The sequence below is a fragment of the Phyllostomus hastatus genome, unplaced genomic scaffold, assembly GCF_019186645.2.
Source record: "Phyllostomus hastatus isolate PE091 unplaced genomic scaffold, TTU_PhHast_1.1 phas_scaffold_1066, whole genome shotgun sequence".
In the NCBI taxonomy this organism is placed as follows: Eukaryota; Metazoa; Chordata; class Mammalia; order Chiroptera; family Phyllostomidae; genus Phyllostomus; species Phyllostomus hastatus.
Genome location: NW_025334004.1, coordinates 34,324,108 through 34,345,062, shown reverse-complemented (window position 1 = coordinate 34,345,062; position 20,955 = coordinate 34,324,108). Strand labels below are relative to the sequence as shown.

At 65.6% G+C, this 20,955-nt stretch overlaps 1 protein-coding gene across 8 annotated transcripts in view; it reads right to left on the bottom strand.

Annotated features, from left to right (window-relative positions):
• The window catches only part of JAKMIP3 (Janus kinase and microtubule interacting protein 3), a 45,455-nt gene that overhangs the window by 14,064 nt on the left and 10,436 nt on the right, over window positions 1-20,955 (bottom strand). For 3 of the 8 annotated variants that reach the window (XM_045854599.1, XM_045854600.1, XM_045854601.1), the window contains exons 2-10: window positions 18,949-19,196; window positions 16,895-17,392; window positions 7,061-7,276; window positions 5,654-5,773; window positions 4,981-5,127; window positions 4,235-4,366; window positions 3,018-3,053; window positions 2,228-2,287; window positions 659-787 (exon numbers count right to left, since the gene is read on the bottom strand). In XM_045854599.1, coding sequence (XP_045710555.1) covers window positions 659-787; window positions 2,228-2,287; window positions 3,018-3,053; window positions 4,235-4,366; window positions 4,981-5,127; window positions 5,654-5,773; window positions 7,061-7,276; window positions 16,895-17,392; window positions 18,949-19,083 — 1,473 coding nt within the window. In that variant the 5' untranslated portion in view covers window positions 19,084-19,196. The remainder of the gene's footprint in view (window positions 1-658; window positions 788-2,227; window positions 2,288-3,017; window positions 3,054-4,234; window positions 4,367-4,980; window positions 5,128-5,653; window positions 5,774-7,060; window positions 7,277-16,894; window positions 17,393-18,948; window positions 19,197-20,955) is intronic. The other 5 variants (XM_045854602.1, XM_045854607.1, XM_045854604.1 and 2 more) reach the window with 3 other exon arrangements.

Genomic DNA, 20,955 nt, shown 5'->3' with positions numbered 1-20,955 from the left:
TCCGCCCGCGGCCCGGTTCTGGCCGGACCCCTGCCTCCCCCTCCCTCCAGAGCAGGCTCGCAGCGGCTCCGCCCCGCCCACCGGAGGCAGGGAGGAGAGGGAGGCTGCGGCTGTCGGACAGATGGCCAAATCCCTCCCACCTGCCCCACAGCCCGGGCCCCTCCTGCACTGGGACCCCCAACACCTCCTCCCGGCTGCAGGGACACCTGCTGCCCTAGAGGGGGAGGGGGCTGCCGCCACCGCCGCTCTGAGGCCCTACTGGGCCCTGAAGAGTTAGTTCGCTGCCCAGAAGACAAGCCAGGGTCACACGGGCTGGCGACGTCCAGAGCCACGGGGCCCGGGAGCCCTCGCCCCGCTGGCGGCAGGTTGCTGCCACGTCTGAGGTGGCTCAGCAGCTCCGTGGCCTTGGGGACCATGTGGCGCGTGCCCCTGGCGGTGGCGACAACCCCGGGCCAGGGGGGCCGGGCCTCCCCCACAGGCAGCCCCTCTCCCCCGTGCAGGGGGCACTGGACGGGGCGAGGCAGACCGGGCGTGCGCCTGAAGGGGTGGTGGGAGGGCGGCGGCCGCAGAGCACGTTTGTCACGGCGCGGAACCACGGACTGTGGGGGACGCAGCCACCTCTGCGGGGAGCTGCCCCCGGCCCCGCCTGCCCCGTCACCTCCTCCAGGTCATCTTCGGGGGTGCACGGGGTCTGGTCCGTCCTGTCCGTCTGGCAGGACACGGAAGAGCCGTCGGACTCCAGGGAAGCCTCTTCGTCGTACCCGAAGAAGGTCTCCACCACGACCGGCTTTGGGGGAGGGTGTGTGTTAGTGCCAGCAGCCCCCGGGGGCCTCCGGGCCGCCCCCACCGGCCCCCCCCCCCCCGCTGCCCAGCCGTGAGCCATGCCCCTGCGCACTTGGCCCCATCTGGGCCCCCAGCCTCGCGGCAAGGTGGGCGCCGTGTGGCGCGGCCCGTGGGGCAGTGAGCTGGGAGAGAGAGCGCGAGGGAGGGGCCGGGTCTGCGGCAAGGCCGTCCGCCATTGCTGTGGGGCCCACTCGGGGCGGTGGGCACCAGCTCTGCGAGTCCCACGGCAGCGGCACTCGGATGCCACCATGCAGGAGACATGCCGTGGGACTCACGGTGGGTGAGCGCCAGCCCCGTACTTGGCAAGGGGCCACTTGTGCAGCCACTCATCTTTGTTGTGTTTTCAAAGTATCGTCCGAGGCAAATCAGGGTAAAGCAAAACCACAAGCAACAGCTGGTCCTCCCCCAGCACACGCGAGGGCCCGGCCTGAGGGATGCCCCCGCCCCAACTCCTCTGTGACATCAGTGACCCGGGCTCTCCCCACCCCCACCCCTGAGTTGCAGCTCACCGACGGCCCACTGCCCACGGAGGCTGGAGCGCGTGGCGGCCAGCTCACCACCCAACGCCCTGTCCTCGGCCGGGAGCCTGCCCCCCTCGCTGAGGGCTCCGGTCTCACCAGGGCGCCCGGAGAGCAGGCCCAGGCGGGGAGGGCCGGCCTCCTCCTCCCGCCCGCCCACGCTGCCAGTGCCTGCTGCTGGTGCCCAAGGACCCTGAGATGACCCCACACCCTCCGTGCCACCTGTGGGCCTTTCTAAGGCCCAGACGAGCGTGTGACACACCCCGGGGACCGCTCAAGACCAAACAAAAACACGCTTTGCAAAAACCAGGACAGGAGTCTCTGCTGTTTTAGAGACTCTTCCCAGCTCACCTCCGAGGGAAACCACGGGTTTATCAAAAAGGACTGGGCAGCAGAGAGAGCCCCAGGTCCTCCACGGAGGGGCTGCGGCCCGCAGGCGGCCGTCCCCAGGGCCACGGGGCCTGGCCGGGCAGCTGGGAGGCCAGAGCCTATGGCTGAGCCCGCCCCTCCTCACCAGTGTCCCGAGTTCCTGCCTTCTTGTGGGAAATCAAGAGCAGGGAGGCCCCCCTGACAGGTGTGGCTGGGCGGCTTGGGCGTCACCCCACAAACCAGAGGTCAGGGTTGGACTTTCGGTCAGGGCACAGGCCTGGGTGCGGGTTTGGTCCCCGGGTGCGGCGCCTGCGAGAGCCAACTCCTGGCCATTTCTCCCCTCCCTCTCTCCACCCCTTCCCCCTCTCCAAAAATAAGTAAGTAAATAAAGTCTCTAAAAACAACACTTTAGAAGAAATCAGGCTGGGTCCTCTGATTCAGAACCGGGAGCAGAGTGTGCACCTCGCCCCCCTGGGCGGCCCCCCGGCCCCGCCCACCTTGGGGAGCTTGGCCATCTTCTTCCTCTGCTTCCGAAGCCTCAGCAGCTTGTCCCGCTCCTGCAGAAACCCGTTGAGGGGACGGTTTTGAGTAATTGAGCAGCTCCGTCCACCTCAAATGCGCAGGTGGACGTCCTCTGTGGCCACTGAGAGGACAGTGGCTACTCTGACCGGCGGACTGCCCCGCCATCCTGGCACCTGAGCTCCGCCGCCCGCCCGTTTTGGGTGGCCCGTCACACTCAGCGGGGCGCACCGGCCCCGGGGCGGTGGTTGGCCGGGGGGCCGCACAAGGGGTCCAGGGACGTGCGCGGCAGGCACGGAAACGGGCCTCGAGCGGACAGATGGGCCGGCTCCCTGCGTGCTCTGGGCAGACGTGTGCTCACACACCGGTGGATGTGGCCCCGTGAACGTGTGTGGGGACCTGGGACCTGCTTCCCTCCGGGGAGCTGGGCTGCCTTCCTGTGACCGTGACGGAAGCAGCCAGGCCCAGACTGCGGTCCACGCCGGCTGGGACACCCGTGGTGGGGGAAGGGCCCCAGGAGGGGCGCCCCCAGACCGATGCTTGATTAAACAACTCGGACACGGCCGGGCGCTGCCACTGGCTGCTGGGGCACATGCGACCCACTGACCGGCGGGCGTCCTCAGTCACCACAGCAGAGCCTTGGGGCAGGTGCCACTGCGGCCACCAAATCCACCCAGGTGCTGGCCCGGCCACTTCTGTCTGACCCGGGAGGAGCCGTGGGCGCGGGGGGTGATGGGGACAAGGGCCGGCGGGGCCAGTGGTACTTACTAACACGCTCTTCACGTAGCCGGCCGTCTCCAGGGTCTAGGAAGAGAGGACAGCGGTCCGGAGAATCGGGGTGTGACCTGTCCCAGGGCCCTGGAGCCCTGCACCCACCCCGACCTCTGCCACGTCCCAACCACTGAGTCATGTGGCTCCGCCCCCTGCCCCCCTGGGGAGGGCGGTCCCCTCGTCCTTCCTGCCGTCCTCCGCTGATGCCCAGGGCCCTGGAAGGAGGGATGTGCTGGCCATTCAGAGCTGGGGGGCGGGGCGTTTCCGTGGGTGTTTTCCTCTCCCGCTCCCACCCTGTGGGACGGGACCATTGCTGCCGCATCACGGAGCGAGACGAGAGCCCTGATCTCAGGTGTGGGATGCGGGGGGCTCCCTGGGGGAGGTCCCAACGCCCAGCCCGTCGGGGCAGGGGCACCTCTCTGCCCCATCTCCTGTCACTTGGGAGGAGACGCCAGCCATCAGAACAGCACTTCCAGCCGTGTGCCACACCAGCCCCAGAGGAGGACACCGCTGTCCCCGCTGCTGCCCGAGGGCACAGAACAACGGAGGCAGCGAGGCCTGGCCGTGCCATTGCTGGGGTCCCAAAAAACAGCGGAATGTGCCGGAACCAGGGTGATTGGACAGGGGTCTGATAAGGCACAGCCAGAAAGCTGGGCTGGGGCATCGGGGTCTTTGCATTGGCAGGCGGATTAAGTTCGGGGTTCCGGGACGAGGCCATCCTGGACCAGGGCGGGTGCTTGCCCTGGGGTCAGAGAGAGGACCCCACGAAGACAGACAGGGACAGCAGTGACATGGCCCAGGGCCCCCGGAAACTTCTATGAATCAGGGGCACAGCCCTGTCAGCACCTCGGTGTGGGGGTTCTAGCCTCAGAACCGGGGGGAACGTGTCACTACTGTTTTCAGCCCCTGGCTGTGGCCACAGGAGCCCGACCCTGTCACTGGTGGGGGTGTGGCTCCCGAGACCCCCGGTCCAGAGCGACCAGGAGGGGAAGCTCTGAGCTCCTGGCAGGGCCACCTCCGGTGCAGGGTCGCATGCGGCCCGAGATGCACCCAGGGAGGGGCCAGGAAGACAAACAACCCCACCTCCCGGGGGGCCCCTTGGCCGCAGACCCCGGGGCCGGGGCTCAGGGTGGGTGTGGCCTCTGGGGGCAGAAGGGCACAGGGAGGGGAGCAGACCTAGACCCGGGTGACGCCCGCCGGCCGGCCCCAGTCACCTTGGAAAGCTCGTCTATGAGGTTCTGCTGCTCCACAATCTGCAGCTTCAGGAAGTCGACTTCTCTTTCCTCCTGGCTGTGATCCAGGTCGTTCAAGGAGCTGGGTCTCCTGATGATGCCGGCTCTCTGTCTCTGGAAACCAGCCAGGCCGTCACCGGAGAGGCCCGGGGCCGTCCTTGCGGGTGGTGGGGAGCCAGGGCCTTCCCGCCGGGCTGCAGAGCCCGGGGAAACCGAGGCTGCTTCTGGGCCGGTCCCCGCGGCAGGGGACCCTGGGGCTGCCCACGCCAGGTCCTGCCCCACCGCCGTTCCCAAGTCAGGGTGTGACAGCCAGGGCGGTCTGCAGGGCGGGGAGTGGGGGGCACGTCTGCCTCCCCCACACTGCGCGCTCTCACTCATGGCCCCCGGCGCCCTCAGGACCAGAAGGGACACACGAGATACCAGCTACTCATCCCCCACTCCGCCTGGTGGCGGCGGCCGGAGGGGAGCCCCCCCCCCCCAGGATCCCTAGTCCATGCCCGGAGCAGGGCCTGTGCCAGGGCCCCCACCACCGCGATCCCACCAGAGCCGGGTGGTGGCCTGGCACTGGGGGTGCGACTGCTCAGTCTCTCCCTGCAGGGGGGCCCCGCCCTCCAAGGGCCGCAGGCACCGGGTCGAACCTCGCAGGTGAGAAGCGGGAGAGGTGGTTCGGGAAACGCGCGCGCGAGCGCCCTCTGCTGGCGGGCGGACACGTCGGGGGGGTGCCCTACCATTTCTATGTTCTCCTGCGTGAGGAACTTCAACTTGTTTTCCATGCGCCGCAGAGCGTGGGACAGACTCTCATTCTTCCGGGAGAGACGTTTGCTCTTCTCCAGCAGTGGCTTGTACTGACTCTCCGCTTCCCGGAGACGCTTGAGCTGGAAGACAAAAGCCACGGTGAGCTCGGTGCTCCTAGCTGGGACCGAGGACCGGCAGGTCCCCGTGCGGGGTCCACACACTGAGCGGAACCAGCGGGGCGACTGCGGAGGGCCGCCGTCGGGCCCAGGAAGGCCTGCGGTGCCAGGTCCCCGCGGGACGCCCGGAGGACGAGCGGCTCAGAAACCTCAGTGGCCGCCAGACTGACGGCGCTGGCGCCCCCGCAGGGCCGGGTGCGCACGCCCGTCAGTACAGAGAAGAACGTGATGAGAAGAACGGGGTGGCGCCACCCAATCACAGGAGCAGGGACCCACCCACCAGCCCCTGGGGCCCGGAAGTGGCCAGCACCGCGTTTGTTAATAAAGTTTTATTGGCACCGGACCGGAGGCCTAGACTCAAGCCCTGCCCTGCTCACCAGCGGGCCTTCCCACGGGGAATTCCGGAAGTGGGTGCCCGGCGCCCCACGCCCCGCACCGCAGCCAAGCCCCTGGCACCCAGGGGACCCAGCCCGCCGCCGGCCGCGCTCACCAGCTCGTTCCTCTCCTCGGACAGCAGGGCGTTCCGGTCCTCCAGCTTCCGGATGATGGCGCTGAGCTCCGCGATTTTAAGTTGGAAGCGCCGAGCGTCCTTCTCGTCCAACTGCTGCTCCTGAAACAGAGGCCAACTGCAAAATAACTGCTCGTAGACCCAGAACCCTCGGCAAAGCCCGACCCGCGCGGGCCCAGAGCGCGTCTGCGTCACGAGGCCCGAGCCTGGGGGGCGGGGCGGGGGGGTCCCTCCGAGGGGCTGGAGCGCGGCTGCTCAGCAAACGGCGAGATGGCATGACACGCAGAAGCAGACATGACGGGAAGATGCGAGTGTGGAGGGCGAGGGCATGCACGTGCAGGCTCCCTGACCGCGGCGCGCCCCGAAAGCGTCAGAACCGGCCCCAGATGATCCTGGGCCAGGGCTGGCTGCACTTCGGGGAGGGTCCGCGGGGCCCGCAGGCTGGAATTCACTTCCCCGGTATTAAGTGAGCTCGGAGAACGACATTGGACCTAAGGCTCCCAAAAGCTAGTGTCCCAGGACTATGCATCTGAAAGGCCATTGTGGTACCACCGAGACTTCAGGAAGAACCAGCGAAACCACTGGGTCCTGTCTGAGCGGCTCAGGGGTCCGCGCAATGGAGCAGGCAAGGTGCCGGGGCAGGTGCTCATTCGGTTCAGGCACGCAGAAGAGGGCTACCGGGTGTCACCCTCTATCCTGGAAGTGTCCCTGTCCTAGGGCTGGTTCGGCTCGCACACGCGTGTCCCGAACGACAGAGGGGTGGTTCCTCATTCAGCAGGTGCAGGAGAGGCTAGGGGCCTGCCTGGCGGACCACGTGGGGCATCTGCGGAATTCAGACCACCCCCTCTCCCTCGGCCTTCCCAGGCCCCGAAGGAGGAGCAGTGATGCGGAGATGGTTGGTGTCGGGGCCGGCTGCTGCCAGCCCTGTGCCGTGCCGGCGGGCCCGGGGTGAGCAGGAGACTGTCATGGTCACATGGAAAGCAGGTGGGAGGGTGATGGGTGACGCAGATGGCGGAAATCGCTGCATGGGGGTCAAATCCAGGATGGGGGGCAGGGAGCCGGCCTTGCCGCCAGAAGGCAGGGCCCGGGCATGGCAAGGGAAGCCGCGCAGCCGCAGCCAGCACCAGGGGCCCTCAGCAACCTTCGGACCCCACGGCTCGGGTGAGGCCTCGCGGAGGCCGGGCTGTGCACTACGTTGGCAGGGAAGGAAGGAGGACGAGGTCTATCTGTGCTCTTGGCCGGGCAGGGAAGCCGAGGGGCCCAGGGCCTGGCCCTCGGGCTGCAGACCTGGGCTTGGCCCCCCAGCCTCGCAGGGACGCGCAGCGGTGGGCACGGGGGGGCGGGTCCCTGCACTCTCGGTCAGCGGGAGTCGGGGAGGGAGGTGCTTACAGGGCTTCCCGAGTGGTCTGAGGCGTCTCCTGCACCGCTTGCATAAGGAAGTTCCCGTCTGGGGCTGCCCGGGTGCCGCTCGGCCTCTTTGACCTGGGACAGCTGCTCATCTAAAGCCTCCTTTTGGAGCTGCAGCCTCTGAGCATGCCCGGCTTGCACCCCTAACTCTCTCTCCAGCACGAAGACTGCTCTGTCCTTAAACTTTATCTCCTCCATCTACAAGGAGAACAGAACACAATCACACACGCAGGCAGGGTGCAGATATGTTACCATAGCAACAGGCAGACGGCACAAGCATCAGGAGGGGCCCCCACCCCGAGTGCGCGCCACGAGCCCTCCCACTCGCCCTGAATGGCAGCGATCCTGCGTTCCACCTCCTAACAGCTGCGAGGAGCCACCTGCCTCCCAGCCCCTCCTGCGGGCGGGCAGCCGCAGGTGCATCCTGGCCAAAGGCGAGCGGCCTGGGGGGCGCGGGGCAGAGCCAAGTGCGCCACCGCCTACACGTCAGATGGGCAGGCGTGGCCCATGGGCATCGCTGCATATGGTGCTGGGTTGGCAAGAAGACGGTTTGAAACCTATTTTCAAACAACGGCGCAGGGCAGGCGATCTCGCTGCTTTGCCGTGGTGTGAGGTTACAATTGGCCAATAAATCAGCCATCTGCTGGAGTCAGCTTGGGAACAAAGATGCGACGTCTAATTAGCCCGGATCTCGGAATTTACGGGCAAGCGGCGAGCTGCAGAGAATAAAGGAAATCCGCAGTTGCTGAGTCCCTGTGTGCTGGGACGCACGGCAAGGCAAGGGCAACACAGTCAGCGAGTGGAAACACGCCAGGGCCGGTGGGCAGAGGGTCGGGCTGCCGCTGCCGCTGCCGCTGCCGCTGCCGCTGCCGCTGCCGCACGGGTGCTTCGGAGACGCCCCTCTCCTCTCGTCAGGAGACAGGAGCCGGTCTGTGCGCGCACGGCCCACCGGGTCCGCCGAGTAAGAGGGCCGTCAGGACCGGAGGCCGACCTCCCACAGGGGTCGCCCCATGTGGTGACCCACAGAGGAGAGGGCAGGGTTTGATTTTTTAGTGACGGGAACCTCACTTTAGGGTCAGTGACTGTGTCTCCCAGGGGGTGGTCCTGCAGCCCCGGGTGTCGCACGTGCAGCGTCACCACCGGGATTTCTCAGTCAACAGCGCGTCCCCACACCTTCCACTCCCCTTACAGCCACCTGCCCCTCACCCACATTCTGGGAAATGTGCCGTCGGCAGTTTCGTCATTGTGCGAACGAGCAGAGGCACTGACACAGAGTCAGGTGGCCTAGCCTGCTGCTCCGCTCACCTGGGCTGCGTGGTGCCTCCTCCCGCTCACCTGGGCTACGTGGTGTCCCCTCCCGCTCACCTGGGCTACGTGGTGTCCCCTCCCGCTCACCTGGGCTACGTGGTGTCCCCTCCCGCTCACCTGGGCTACGTGGTGTCCCCTCCCGCTCACCTGGGCTACGTGGTGTCCCCTCCCGCTCACCTGGGCTACGTGGTGTCTCCTCCCGCTCACCTGGGCCACAGGGTCTGCTGCCCCGGGGCCGAGAGCCTGCACATCTGTCACTGCCCTGAGCCCCGAGGCGGCTGTCACGTGATGACAGCAGCTGTGGCTCGCGGCACAGGAGGACGTAGAACAGGGACGGGGCGCCAGGGCGTGAGAGATGAACACGGTGCCCGCGTGCAGGGCGCTGGGCAGGGACGCAGCCCAGAGGGAGGGCGAGGCTGCCCGGGTGAGGCGGGCGGGGCATGACGCGAGGCCAGGACGCAGCTGGAGACTGTGACACGGCTCCCCCAGGTGTCACTCTGTCTACAGAAGTCACTTTTCTTTCTCTTGCAATCAGTTAACCTTGCCTTACTGTAACTTTTCCACTTTATACTCTTTTTGTTTACTTTTCAATTCTTTCATGATACAGCATCACTTAAAACGTAGTACAGCTCTACAAAGAATGCTTCTTCTTTATACCATTATACTATAGTTTTTCTAATTTTCAAGTTTAAGTTTTAAAAATTATTTTGGTTGAAAACTAAGACACAAACACACCCGTCAGCTGAGGCCTACCCAGGGTCTGAAGCCGGCCTGCCCCCTACCCTGTCCCCCACCCTGCCCCCGGGAGGGTCTGCGGGGGCAGCCAGGCCGGGCACATCTCCTGGGTGTGGGGGGTTCCACTCCTGAGAATCGCGCCCGCGGTGGTGGGTTCTCTCTTCATCGCGGGCGTGCTCGGGGCAGACGGTGCGCCGCGAGCCGCCCTCCGGGCCCGAGAAGCCCTTCTGGGGCGGGTCCGAGCCCGCCGACCTCCGCAGGAGCCCCGTGAGCCGGCAGAAGCCCCCGCCGGAGCCTTCGCCGAGGGTTTGCTGGGGGGCGGGGGTGCTGTCCGTTCTCCGCTCGTGCGGTTCCTCCCGCTCTGGCCTCTCCTGCAGCTCTGCCTCCCGTTCCCGGGGCCCACGGCTGCGCGTCAACCTGCCCTCGGGCCCCAGCGCCCCGGTGCACCCTGGGGGAAGGCTGTTCGCTGTCTCCGCTGCGGCCTTGATCTTTGCAGCCGCCTCGCCCCCGCAATCCTCGGGCGTCCCAATGAGCCTCTTAATCGCCTTCTTCCAGATGCCACCCGTGCACTCCTGGGGGACAGACGTCACGCCCAGCTCCGTCCAGGTTCCTGATGCAGCCACTGGTGCTGTGGTCCTTCCAGAACCGCACGGGCGTCTTCCGCGGCGGCGGCGGCGGCGGCGGCCTGGGCAGAGTTCCTCCTCAGGGAGGGGCCGTGGGCGGGATCCAAGGGCTGGTGTTTGCCAGGAGAAGCGCCTGAGAGTGACCTGGGTCACCAACGACGGAAGGAGGCGCAGGAGCCCTTCCGACCGCAGTGGACTCCGGCAGCGCCGCTCCAGACGGCCCTTCCGCTGGCGCGGCAGCTCGGGAGGACGAGTCGGAGGAGGGCGGGCCCCTCCGGGACTTGGCGTCCTCCCGCGGGAGGGACACCGCCGCCCAGCGCGCGCCTCTCCCTGGGCCGCCCCGGCACACGGGTGGCAGCTGGTGGCTGGGGACACGCCCCACGCAGGGCTGCCGTCTGTCCCGAGAGGCCTGGATGCACGGCCTCCGTGTGGCCCCTGTGGGCGAGCGGCACCCGGGCCCAAACCCGGAGGCCTCGCCCACGTCGAATGTTTGCCCTGGAAAGTGGTTTTACTCCCCCACAGCCAGCGTGTCCGGGGTCCCCGAAGCCGCTTCAGCGGCCTCCGCACCGGCACCCACGCACGGCTCGCCGCTCTCGGCCCGGCTGCGGAGGGAGTGCGGTCCTCGACCTGTTCCCACCGCCCGGACCCGGCGACAGTGAACTCAGCACCGCGGTCGGGCCCAGCCTTGTCTCTCAACCCCTCAAACAAGCCTTTTGCTTTGGTCTCGGTGACCGTGGTGACCGTGGTGCCCAGAGCGAACACACTTCTGAGCCTGGTCTTCTGTCCTGGCCACTCGGGGGCTCTCCGTGGTGGACACGGGCCCACCTCGAATCTCTGCTCTCCCGGCGGCTTCAGTGGAGCTCCGCCCCTTTGTTCTTGTCCTTCAGGACGTGGCTGTGGTGGGAGGGGACACGCCTCACTGCCGAGCAACAACCGTCACCGAGCCCGGCGGCTGCGGCTCAGTGGGCTGAGCACTGGCCCGCGAACCAAGAGGTCGCCAGTTCGGTTCCCTGTCAGGGCGCATGCCTGGGTTTTGGGCCAGGTCCCCAGGTGGTGGCCTGTGAAAGGGACGTTTCTCTCCCTCCCTTCCCCCCTCTCTGAAATAAGTAAATAAAAGATTCTTAAAAAAAAAGAAAGAACCACCACCGATTGTCCATCCTCCTACCCTGAATCACTTCCGTTTTCCTTCCAGGAGCCCTACTCCCCGACCCTCGCCCCCACCCCCCACGGCCCTCACTGCCGTAACCTCCCCCTGCCCCACGCCTCACACCCCACTCCCAGGGACAGCGGTGTATGGGAGGGAGGGTCCCTGGTGGGGAAATGTGGAGGGTGCTGGGCCGGGAGGACCCCCTGAGGGAGGGGAGAAGGTGCCCCACACCCTGACTGCCCCCCAGCACAGTGCGCTCAGCCTGGGGCCACAGAACCATAGCCTCTGGGTGGCGCCTGGGGACCTGCGTTTACCAGCATCCCCCCGCCCCGAGTCACAGAGCCCGGGGACAGGAGGGGCCCACTGCCCCACAGTGCCAAGCCCCCAACGCCCGACAGCACCACATGCACACTGTCCCCACCCAGAGCCGTGGCAGCTCCCACCTGGGGACCCGGAGCCTGCTCCCAGGCACTCCCTGGGGGCGGGGCCCCACCCCGGCGCCTCCACTTTGCACCGTGCAGGCGAGTGCACCCCTGCTCCGCTGACAAACACGCTAAACAAGACGGGGCGGGTGGTGGCTGGAATTTGCCATCAGCGATTTTCAGAAAAAACAGAAGACTTGCCCACAACCCCCCCCGCCCCCCCCCACCACGTGATAACGCTGCTTCCCTACTCTAACTGCTGCCCAGACTCGGCCAGGCTCCGCCCCAGTGAGGACCGCAGGCGCCCTGCCTGCCGTGCACCTGAGGCAGGTGCCCGTGAGCACGGAAGCAGGCCGGCCACGCCCCCACCTGCCAGCAGCAGCCTGCTGGTGGGGCTTGATGACTCCTGTTGGCTCCAACTCCACTGTAACCAGCTGTCGCCTCGGCAACGGGCTGAGGCGGGGTGATATACATCACAGATTATTACGAGAAAGCGGAAATTGGCTTTGCCTGCACTTCCTCAATTTTATGGAACTTTAAGAACAGTCTGAGCTCTATCGCCGCGAATGCACTGAGGGTGCAGCAACCGCCCCCGAGCCCGCCGCAGTCCCGACCTCAGAGCCGCCAGCAGCGGGGGAGGGGCACCCGGCGGAGCTCACAGGGACCTCAGAGCCAGGTGGGCGGCGGAGCAGGCCCACCCCTCCCCTTCCCCTCGGACGAAGATGAAGACTGGCCACACGGGGACGTAAGGACAACACGGGGAACCGTCAACAGCGTTGTGATCACTGCGTGCGCCCCCGCTGGGCACTAGGACTCCCCGGGGACCCCTTCGTTACGGTGCTCTAACCGCTTTGATGTGCGCCGGGAAGCAGGAAGAAATAACACTGAGTGTCAGCTGCAACTGGGAAAAAATTGGCCAGAAATGGCCCTGGGGGACCTGGCTTCTCCGGGGTCGATTCCGGGCAAGGCGGGGAAGGAGCATCGAAAGGACAAGTGGGGGGGGGGCAAACTGATGGTGGTGGGCTCTTCCGCCTGCAGGGACAAGTGTGGGAGACAAGGAATCGGAAGATTTCTGTCTCCCTTTCTGGGAGTGCTTGAGGGCTGTCTGACCTCAGCGTGCGTGCACCTTCACCTCTGACCTTCGTCTCTGATCCAGACTCTGCAGAGACAGACCTGGAGGGGGCTGTCAGGAAGGAGAAGTTCCTGCCCACGGGCGGACGGACAGACGGCCCTGCCGACACAGCTGGTCTCTTCAGACCAAACCCTGGTTCGCACCGGCTGCACCCTGGCCTGGCTCCCTCGCTAACCGGTGCGTTCAGGGGGACTTCTGGCTTGTGTTCGTCGTGTATTCGTGTGAGAACTGTGACTCTCCCCTCATTAAAATGTGTCCTCCCGCAGTTTAGTTACAATTCCAACAGAAGTTCCTCCACTTTCCTAGCAGGAGGGATGACTCTGAGGTTGCACGGAAGTTAAAGGGGCAAGAAGGGTCCAGTCCCCCCTGAAGAGCCAAGTGGGAGGCCACGCCTCCGGAAATCAGGACTTCTTACAAAAAAGCGAGAACAGTCCGTACAAATGAGCTCAAAGAGGGACCACGGTGGAACACACCAGGAAGCCTGCTCCTGTAAGAATGCCGACGTGGCCCTGGCTGGTGTGGCTCAGTGGATCGGGTATGGGCCTGTGAACCAAAAGGTCGCTGGTTCAATTCCCGGTCAGGGCACACACCTGGGTTGTGGGCCAGGTCCCCAGTAGGGGGCGTCCAAGAGGCAACCACACATTGACGTTTCTCTCCCTCTCTCTCCTTCCCTTCCCCGCTCTCTGAAAATAAATGAAATCTTAAAAAAGAAAAAGTGAATGCTTTGTGGCTCCAGGATAAAAGAATCCCCTAGACAAGACACAGTAAGCATCAAGCCATGGAAGAAGATCAACAAATCAGACCCCCCGGGAATGTGAGGTGTCAGCTCACAAAGCCACACCGCTCAGGACTCAGAACGGGAGCCCCGCTGGGGGCGGGGAGTCTCTGGCCTGCAGGAGGCCTGCTGGGGCTGGGGCAGGCGCAGGCCTGGTGGGGTCCTCGCAGCCACCTGGGCGGCTGTGCGGGGGCACAAGGCTGAGCTTCCTTCCGACCGTGAACGCGGGCGTCTGTCTAATGTTCTGCTCGTCTTCAGTTTCTCGGCCACGTTGGTCGTTTTCAGAGTTCAGGTCTCGCATGTCTTTTGCTAAACTTATTCCTAAATGTGTTATTCTTTTTTTGCGCCATGAGTGGGTTTTTAAACATATTTAATTTGAATTATTTGTTGCTGCTGCATAAAAACACAGTTGACTTTGCACACCGGTCTTGTGTCCTGAACCCCGCTGAGCTCACTGAAATAGTTCCTGGGGGCAACTCCGTGGGGTCTCTATGGGCAAAGTCCAGTCGCCTTCAAAGAAACACAGTTGCAATCCTCCCTCCCAACCTGGCGCCTTTACTTTCTTTCTTTTGCCTTAGGGCCCTCACTCCAATTCCTCAGTGGGAAAAGACAAAAAAGATAATAGGGGAAAAGGCCCCAACAAAAAAGCAGAATTTCTTCATTTTGTTTTAAGAGTTTATTTATTTATTTTTAGAGAGAGGGGGAAGGGAGGGAGCAAGAGAGGAAGAGAAACCTCGATGTGTGGTTGCCTCTCATGCGCCCCCTACTGGGGACCGGGCCGGCAACCCGACCAACTGCCACCCTGTGGTCCACAGGCCCACACTCAACCCACTGAGTCACACCGGCCAGGGCGAAAGCATTCCTTCCGGTCCACCTAAAGCACTGCCCCTCTGACCACTCCCACTGGGGTGCCGGGACGGCAGGGGAGACCCGCTCACGGAAGGAAGCCCCGAGGACGAGACGCAGCCGTCAGAAAGGGAGACGCGGAGAACTCCGAGGTGCAGGGACGTGGCAGGGACAGCGAGAGACTTCTCAAAGAGCCCACTCATCCTCCCCCTCAGAGGCACGGGACGGGGTCGTGTCTATGGGCAAGAGAGGGACGGCCGGACCATCGTTTCAGAAAACAGACGTTTTTGGGAACTGCCCGCACGATGGCAGAAACGGAGGAAATCGAACGGAAGAGTCAGGAGAGAAAGTTGAGCACATTCCCAGAAGGGAGAAGGCAAAGCCCAGGTCGGCGAGAGAAGAAAACCTGAGGTTCCGAGTCGAAGGCCCGGCACCGGACCGAGGGGGGTTCCAGAAGGACGAGGCGGAAGGAACTGATGAGAGAAACAGCAGGAGAGAGTCTCCCAGAGCCCCGGGGTGTGAGTTCCCCTGGAAAGTGCCCCCGGCCCCTGCAGGTTGGGGGGACAAACACTCGGGGCGACCACGACGACGAGGGGGCTGTCCTAGCTAGGATGTCCCTGCTCTCCAGAGACGGGGAGGGGACGGGGCCCCTCGGAGGGAGGGCGGGGCCAGAAGGCTGTCCCGCTCCTCGCCAGGAGCCCGGGAAGCCCGAGGACAAGCAGGACACCCCCCAGCCCGGGGCGGGGGGGAGACTTCCCCTGTAACTCCACAGCCGGCTACACGGGAGGAGAACAAGAACGTCCCCTCTGCTCCGGGGAGATGGTGCAGAGTGCGTCCCTCCAGAGGCAGAAGGAGACAGTAAAAGAGGGAACTGGAAGGGGGGGTTTCACACCTGGGAGGGGGCGGGTCACCAGGGAGCCGCGGGTTCGGGGAGAAAGTCCCGCCGAGGCAGGAGAGAATGCTCCAGAAAGGAGGTCTCCGGACAAGGTGCACGGACAGAACCCTAAGGCTTTCGACCAGCGAGAGACTTACCTTTCTGCTGGACATTCCAGGGTGAACTGGCGATAGGCACTTAGCCAACTCAGCAGATGAAAAAGTTAACCCCAGGGAAAACAGAAGTGAGGACAGGAAAGGTAACGGGGTCTCAGGACACTGTGGGTCTTGGATGGACAATGTTTCCATAGTAATAAGAATGCATGTATCTATTTATTTAGCCTAAGATGAGTTCCAAGCGCCCTGTGAGCCCCTCCCCACCCTCCATCCTGGGCCAAGCCCGCCCCCCACTGCCTCCGGGTGGGTGTGGCCAACAGGATCACAGAAGCCAAGGTGGGGGCCCTGGTGGGGCAGCTGCATGGGTTGCAGCATCGTCCCTACAAGGTTGCCGGATCCGCCCCCAGTCGGGGCTCATACAAGAACCGACCAATGAATGCACAACTAAGTGTAACAATGAGTCAATGTCTCTCCCTGCCTCAAATCAATACATTTAAAAAAATCTAATTCTGTGGGATTCAAAATAAACATAACTGTCTAGAAAAAAGGAAACCAAGGCGGGAGGAGCGGCGCTGCGGCTGGGCTGAGGCCCTCGTCTGTGACACCTTCCCGGGGGCCTGCGGCCCGGCTGCCACCACCCCATCGGTCTCCCGCGACGCTGCCCGCACCTTTGCAAACGGCCCCTCACGGAAGTCCCCTCCGTCCCCTGTTCCTGCCGACACCGGGACAAGGTGAGTCACGGGAGTGGAGAGAGCACGGGAGGGGCTGAGACTGAGGAGCCAGGAAGTGGGAGTTTAAGCATGTTTTCGAGAATTTGGAACAAATACCCGAAGAACCAGCTAGAAGAGCTGCCCGCGGCTGCCTCGGGGGTCCGCGCCGGGGGTGAGGGGACCAGGGACCTGCCGGCTCCGCATCGGCCTCCGGTCAGGGAGGTGAGGGCGCCTGCCTCCGATGAACACAGTGGGGCAGCGTGACAGGGAGTCGTGGGGGGAGCTGGGCTGGGGACACCCTGGCAGAGGGGAGGCGGGGAGCCTTTGGGTGCCCGTGCACACACCACGGCAGAGTCCTGTTTGCCTCGGCGTCGCCCTGGGCCCTGGGGCCGGAGGACGGCAGCCCCCTTGGGAAGTCTGAGGTGAAGGCACAGTGTGGGGGTGTCTTTGGAGACCAGAGCCCAGGGAAGGAGGGGCAGGTGGCCAGGGTGCAGGGCCGTGCTGGGCCCCATGGAGGGGCATCGGGCCCCGGGGGTCATCCCACAGGTGCTGATGACTCACACGGGGGACTCAGGGCCTGCCAGGGGCCACGGGCTCCCCCCGGGGTGCACAGGGGGCCGCGCCTGCCCTGCCAGCTGGCCATCCGTGCTGTCCAGCCTCAGAGCGGGCACGGGGCACAGGGTCGGCAGGACGGTCTGGGGCCACGGCCACCACCCAGGGCCCTACAGCCGCACCTCTCTGGGTCCAGCGAGCTGGGCAGGCTGCAGAGCCCGCCCGTGACGGGTGAAGTGACTCGTGCCACCGAGACACCAGCCCTGCCTGGCTTGCGGCCCAGCCTGGGTCCCTAAGAAGGGCCGGATCTCAGAACCGCCGTGGGGACAGGGTGGGGGGGGCTGACTTGCGGACTTCCTGCTCTGGCCCAAACTAGACACCGGAGGTAAAGCTGGCTGGAGAAAGGGGCGGGGGGCGGAGGGCGGAGCTGCCTGACGGCTGTTCCTACTGACAGTACCCTCGCGTCCTCCTGTCCCGGAGACCCCCGGACCACCAGCGAAGCGGCGAGGGCCTGAGCGGAGGAGCGGCCCACCTCAACGCCACGCCCCCCCCAACCCCCGCCGCAGGCCCACGTACCAGCCTGCGGATGTCGCGCTCACACTCCTTCTTGATGCGGGAGATCTCCTCCTGGTGCAGGTGGTACACGCTCCGGATCTCGGCGGCCTTGATCTTGTCGGCCTGCATGACCACGGTCAGCGCCTCCTCCGCCTGCCGCTTGGCGCCCTTGAGCTCCGAGATCTCCTGCTGCATCTTCACCTTCTCCACCTCGAACCCCCTCCGGGCCTCCTCCTTGGCCTCGGACAGCAGCGCGGCCTTGGCCTTGTCGGGGCCGCTGTCGTGCAGGGCGTGCAGCAGCGCCTGCAGCCGCTGGTTCTCGTTGTCCTTGATCTTGATGACGCGCAGCAGCTCGGCCTCGTGCTGCCGCAGCAGCGTCTCGCGCACGGCCTGCAGCTCCTTCATCTTCTCCTCGTGCAGCTTGCTCTTGAGCTCCGTGAGCAGCACGGCGCTCTTGTGCTGCTCGTGCTCGCGCGCCTGCTTCAGCTCCTGGTTCTTCTCGCGCTCCACCCGGCTGACCTGCGGGGCCAGAGGGAGGCGGGGTTACTGACGTCACCACGTCAGTTGCGTCTGCGAGCTGGGGCGCCACCGCCACCGCCGCGGCCGTTCGCGGTTCGAGACTCACTCCTTCAAGTGCGAGCGAAAGGGGAGGAGCCTCGTGGGCGGAGCCTGTCTCCACGCCCACGGGCATCCCAGGGGGCACTGGGCTGAGGGTCAGCTCTAGACACCGGGTCCCCGGAATCTGCTCTGCTGCTCCGCAGGGACAGGCCGGCTGAGGGCGAAGCCGGCGCCCCCCAAAGGAACCCGTGCGGAGCAGCGGGACCCCTGCCTTTGCCCAGATAACGGGCCTCACGCTCGCCTGCTGTGCCGTCCTTGGCAAGCGGGGACACCTCACCAGCAGCTGCACCGTCTGTCTACACGACGCCTGATATCTAGACTTCGGAAACACTCAGACTTTTCCTGAGCGTTTTATTTTCGTCTGACCGTGCGACCTTGGCTAAGAGACCCCTGCACACCCCCCACTGGGCACAAAGCTGGGGCTCAGGATCCATATGGGGTGAAGGATGGTGGGGACCCAGGTCGGCCTGGGCTGACGGGGGCCAGACGACGGGAGAAGCCCGCCGACGGAGCCACAGACCCCACGGCCTGTCTCCAGGCACGTGGAGGGGGGCCCCTGCTTCCTGCCGGGACCCTGGGGGGCAGCCGCCTGACACTCAGTTGTCCAAACAGACACTCCCCACCCCCCGTCCACAGCTCCAGGACGGCAGCCCCACCTGAGGCCCCAGAGCGCAGCTCGCCCCCTCCCGAGGGACGACGTGCCCTCCCCTTCACAAAAACCTCCTGGGTGGGCATCGGCAGGGAAGAGGAGATGCCGTGCATGGTGGGGGGGGTTGCAGCGGGGAGGGGGGGTGTGGGAGGAGAGACACCGCCCAAGGGTCAAGGGTACAGGGGCCGAGTCCCGGCTGAGACGGAGGCCGCTCCCCAGCGGGAGGCCACGCCGCCGCCTCGCCGCCACCCGGCAGCCCCGTGCCCGCGATGTCATTGTCGCAGGAGAGGCCTCTGCCCGAGTCTGTGTCAGATCCGCAGGACAGGCCTGTTGGGGACGCCAGCGCTGACACCCGGCACCTCCCGCCCCGCCCGTCCCCAGGCCCCCAGGCCGCCCCGTGGGCTCCTGACACAGAGCAGTGCTGACGGGGGCTCCCCAGTGCCCGGAGCAGCCGCTCGGCCACCCGTCACACCTGGCCCGGGGCTGGCTGACCTATTTGGGTTCTAGGCCAATCCGGACACCCCCGGGGGAGGGGCATTGCTCCAGGGATGCGTCCACTGGAGGAGGCCCCAGGCTGTCCCCACGGGGCAGTGGCCTGTGTCCCCACTGGTACCTGTGGGCGGGGCCCGGTGGTGCCCCTCCCCTAGAGCTGTCTGTCCTTTCCAGCGGCTCCGAGAGGCCCTGTGGGGCCGGGACTGACTGGGTGGGCACTTCCGCAGAGACCTGGCCGCCCCGCCTCCCACTGTGGACGGGCCAGGTGCGGGAAGGTGGGGGGTGGGGGGGGGGTGGGGGGGGTGGGGGGACCCACCTTGCTCTTCTCCTGCTGTAGCTCGATCTGGATGTCGGTGAGCTTGGCCCGCAGCTCCTCGTTGGCGGCCTGCAGCGCGGCGAGGGCCTCGGCCCTGTCCCCCTTGCTCCGGCTGCCCACGCCCTTCTTGGACATGGTGAGGGTGGCCCAAGGGGCACCAGGGGTGGCCGCTTGTGTGGGCTGGGCTGTCCACGCCAAGCTGCGGCAGGTGTCGGCTCGCTGCCGCTCTGCTACATTTTCTCATTCACCTGGAGGGAGAGCACACCTGGGTGAGCAGCTGGCCTCCGGCCTAGGGCCAGGGGCCAGCAGGGACAGACAGGGGCCAGGCTGGCCGCTCACCTGCCCTGAGGACACTGGCCAGACCACAGGCTGGTCCCAGAGGCCAGTGGCCCTCTCTCCACACCCAACAGGGGTCCACACTCAGGAGCACCTCCTCTGCTCCTGCGGAGTGACAGGCTGGGACCCCAACTTAAGGTGCGAGTTTCATTCACGGGACTGTGGCTGCCTGGTGGCCATGACGGCCACCTGAGAAAAACCTCTGGGAAGTGACGTTTTACCACCTGCCCGTAGCAAGGAGCAGGGCCCGGGGCGCTCTGGTGGCTGGTAGTGTGTGTGCTCCATCGGAGGTGGTGGGAGGGCTTGCTCCCCCGTGAGAATTGCGCTCGTTCATCGTGTATGGGGGGGGGGGGGCTGGGTGAAGTTCAGGGACCAAAGGGGCTGGGGGGGCGTCCTCGGACCAGGGCCGGGGCGGGGGCTCCGGCTGCAGCCCTGAGGGGGCTGGCCGGTCAGAGCAGGCGGAGGGGACCGCTGGGCCCCGACCCAGAGCTGTGACTCCCGGGGTGCCTCTTCGGAAACCGGGGGACCTGCTTAGCACGGCATCTGAGGGCACCGGCCACGGGCGACCCTTCCCCCGTGGGGGGGGCATGGAAAGGCCGCCCGTCCGCCCGCCGGTCGGTGTTGGTCTGCACGCCAGCTGTGGGCTCCGAGCACTCCGTCCTGAGAACCGGCTCGCACTCGGACACGAGGGTCAGCGCACGGCCCCGAGAGACCAGCTGCTTCCCGGGCCTCCGGCCACGCAGCTGTAACGTGGCCGCTGGGGGACTTGGATCCTGGGTGTGCAGACGTGTCTTAAAACTCCCAAAACTCAGCAGTAAAAAGACAAACAACTCAGTTTTTAAAAATAAGCAAAAGATTTGGGAGCATGTACCAAAGCAGGTGCCCAGACAGCAAATAACGCCACCTGTCCTCGGGACGACACAGACCGAACCCACGGGGACACCACGGCCCACCGGGCGGGACGGGGAGTGAGAGGCGGGCCACGCCGAGCGCTGGCCCCCACGCAGGTGCGGATGGGGGAGTGGACCCCCACGCATGGCCGCCGGGGGCGGGAAACGGCCCGGCCGTCCTGGGAAACCCGGTGCATGTCTCAGAAAGTCCCACACCCGCCGTGTGGCCCAGGCGCGGCCTCGGCCCGGGAAACGGAAGCACCTTCGTGCGCAGACCTGGGCCTGGGCGCTCACAGCAGCTTCGTTCGCGACCCCCACGGTGAGGAACGGCGGCCGCCCCAAACCCCGTCCACCGGCGCGGGGTGAGCGAGCCGGGAACGCCTGCACCACGCACGAAACAGAGGGCAACGACCAACACACTGCGTGTCGGCGTAGAAGCACACAGTAGGGCTGCAGTGACGGGCAGTTCTCGAGAGCACAGGCTCGTCTGCCGGGAGGGGCGTCACTCTGCCCCCGGGATGGGACTGGGTGGGCAGGGGGGAGCGGCAGGCAGCACCTCGGAAGAGAAAGGGAGGGAACGGAGACGCAGCACTGGGTCGGTCCGCTCTCGTGCACTCGGGGCGGGCTCTCGGGCGTGTACGTGGGCCGAACCTCGTCATACTTCAGCATTAAAAACAGGACTTCCGAAGCCATGGGTGACCCACGAGATTGGCCGACCAGTGCGGCTCCCTCGGGGAGCGGTGTGAGAGCAGGCGTTCAGAGACCGTCCAGGTGCCCTGAC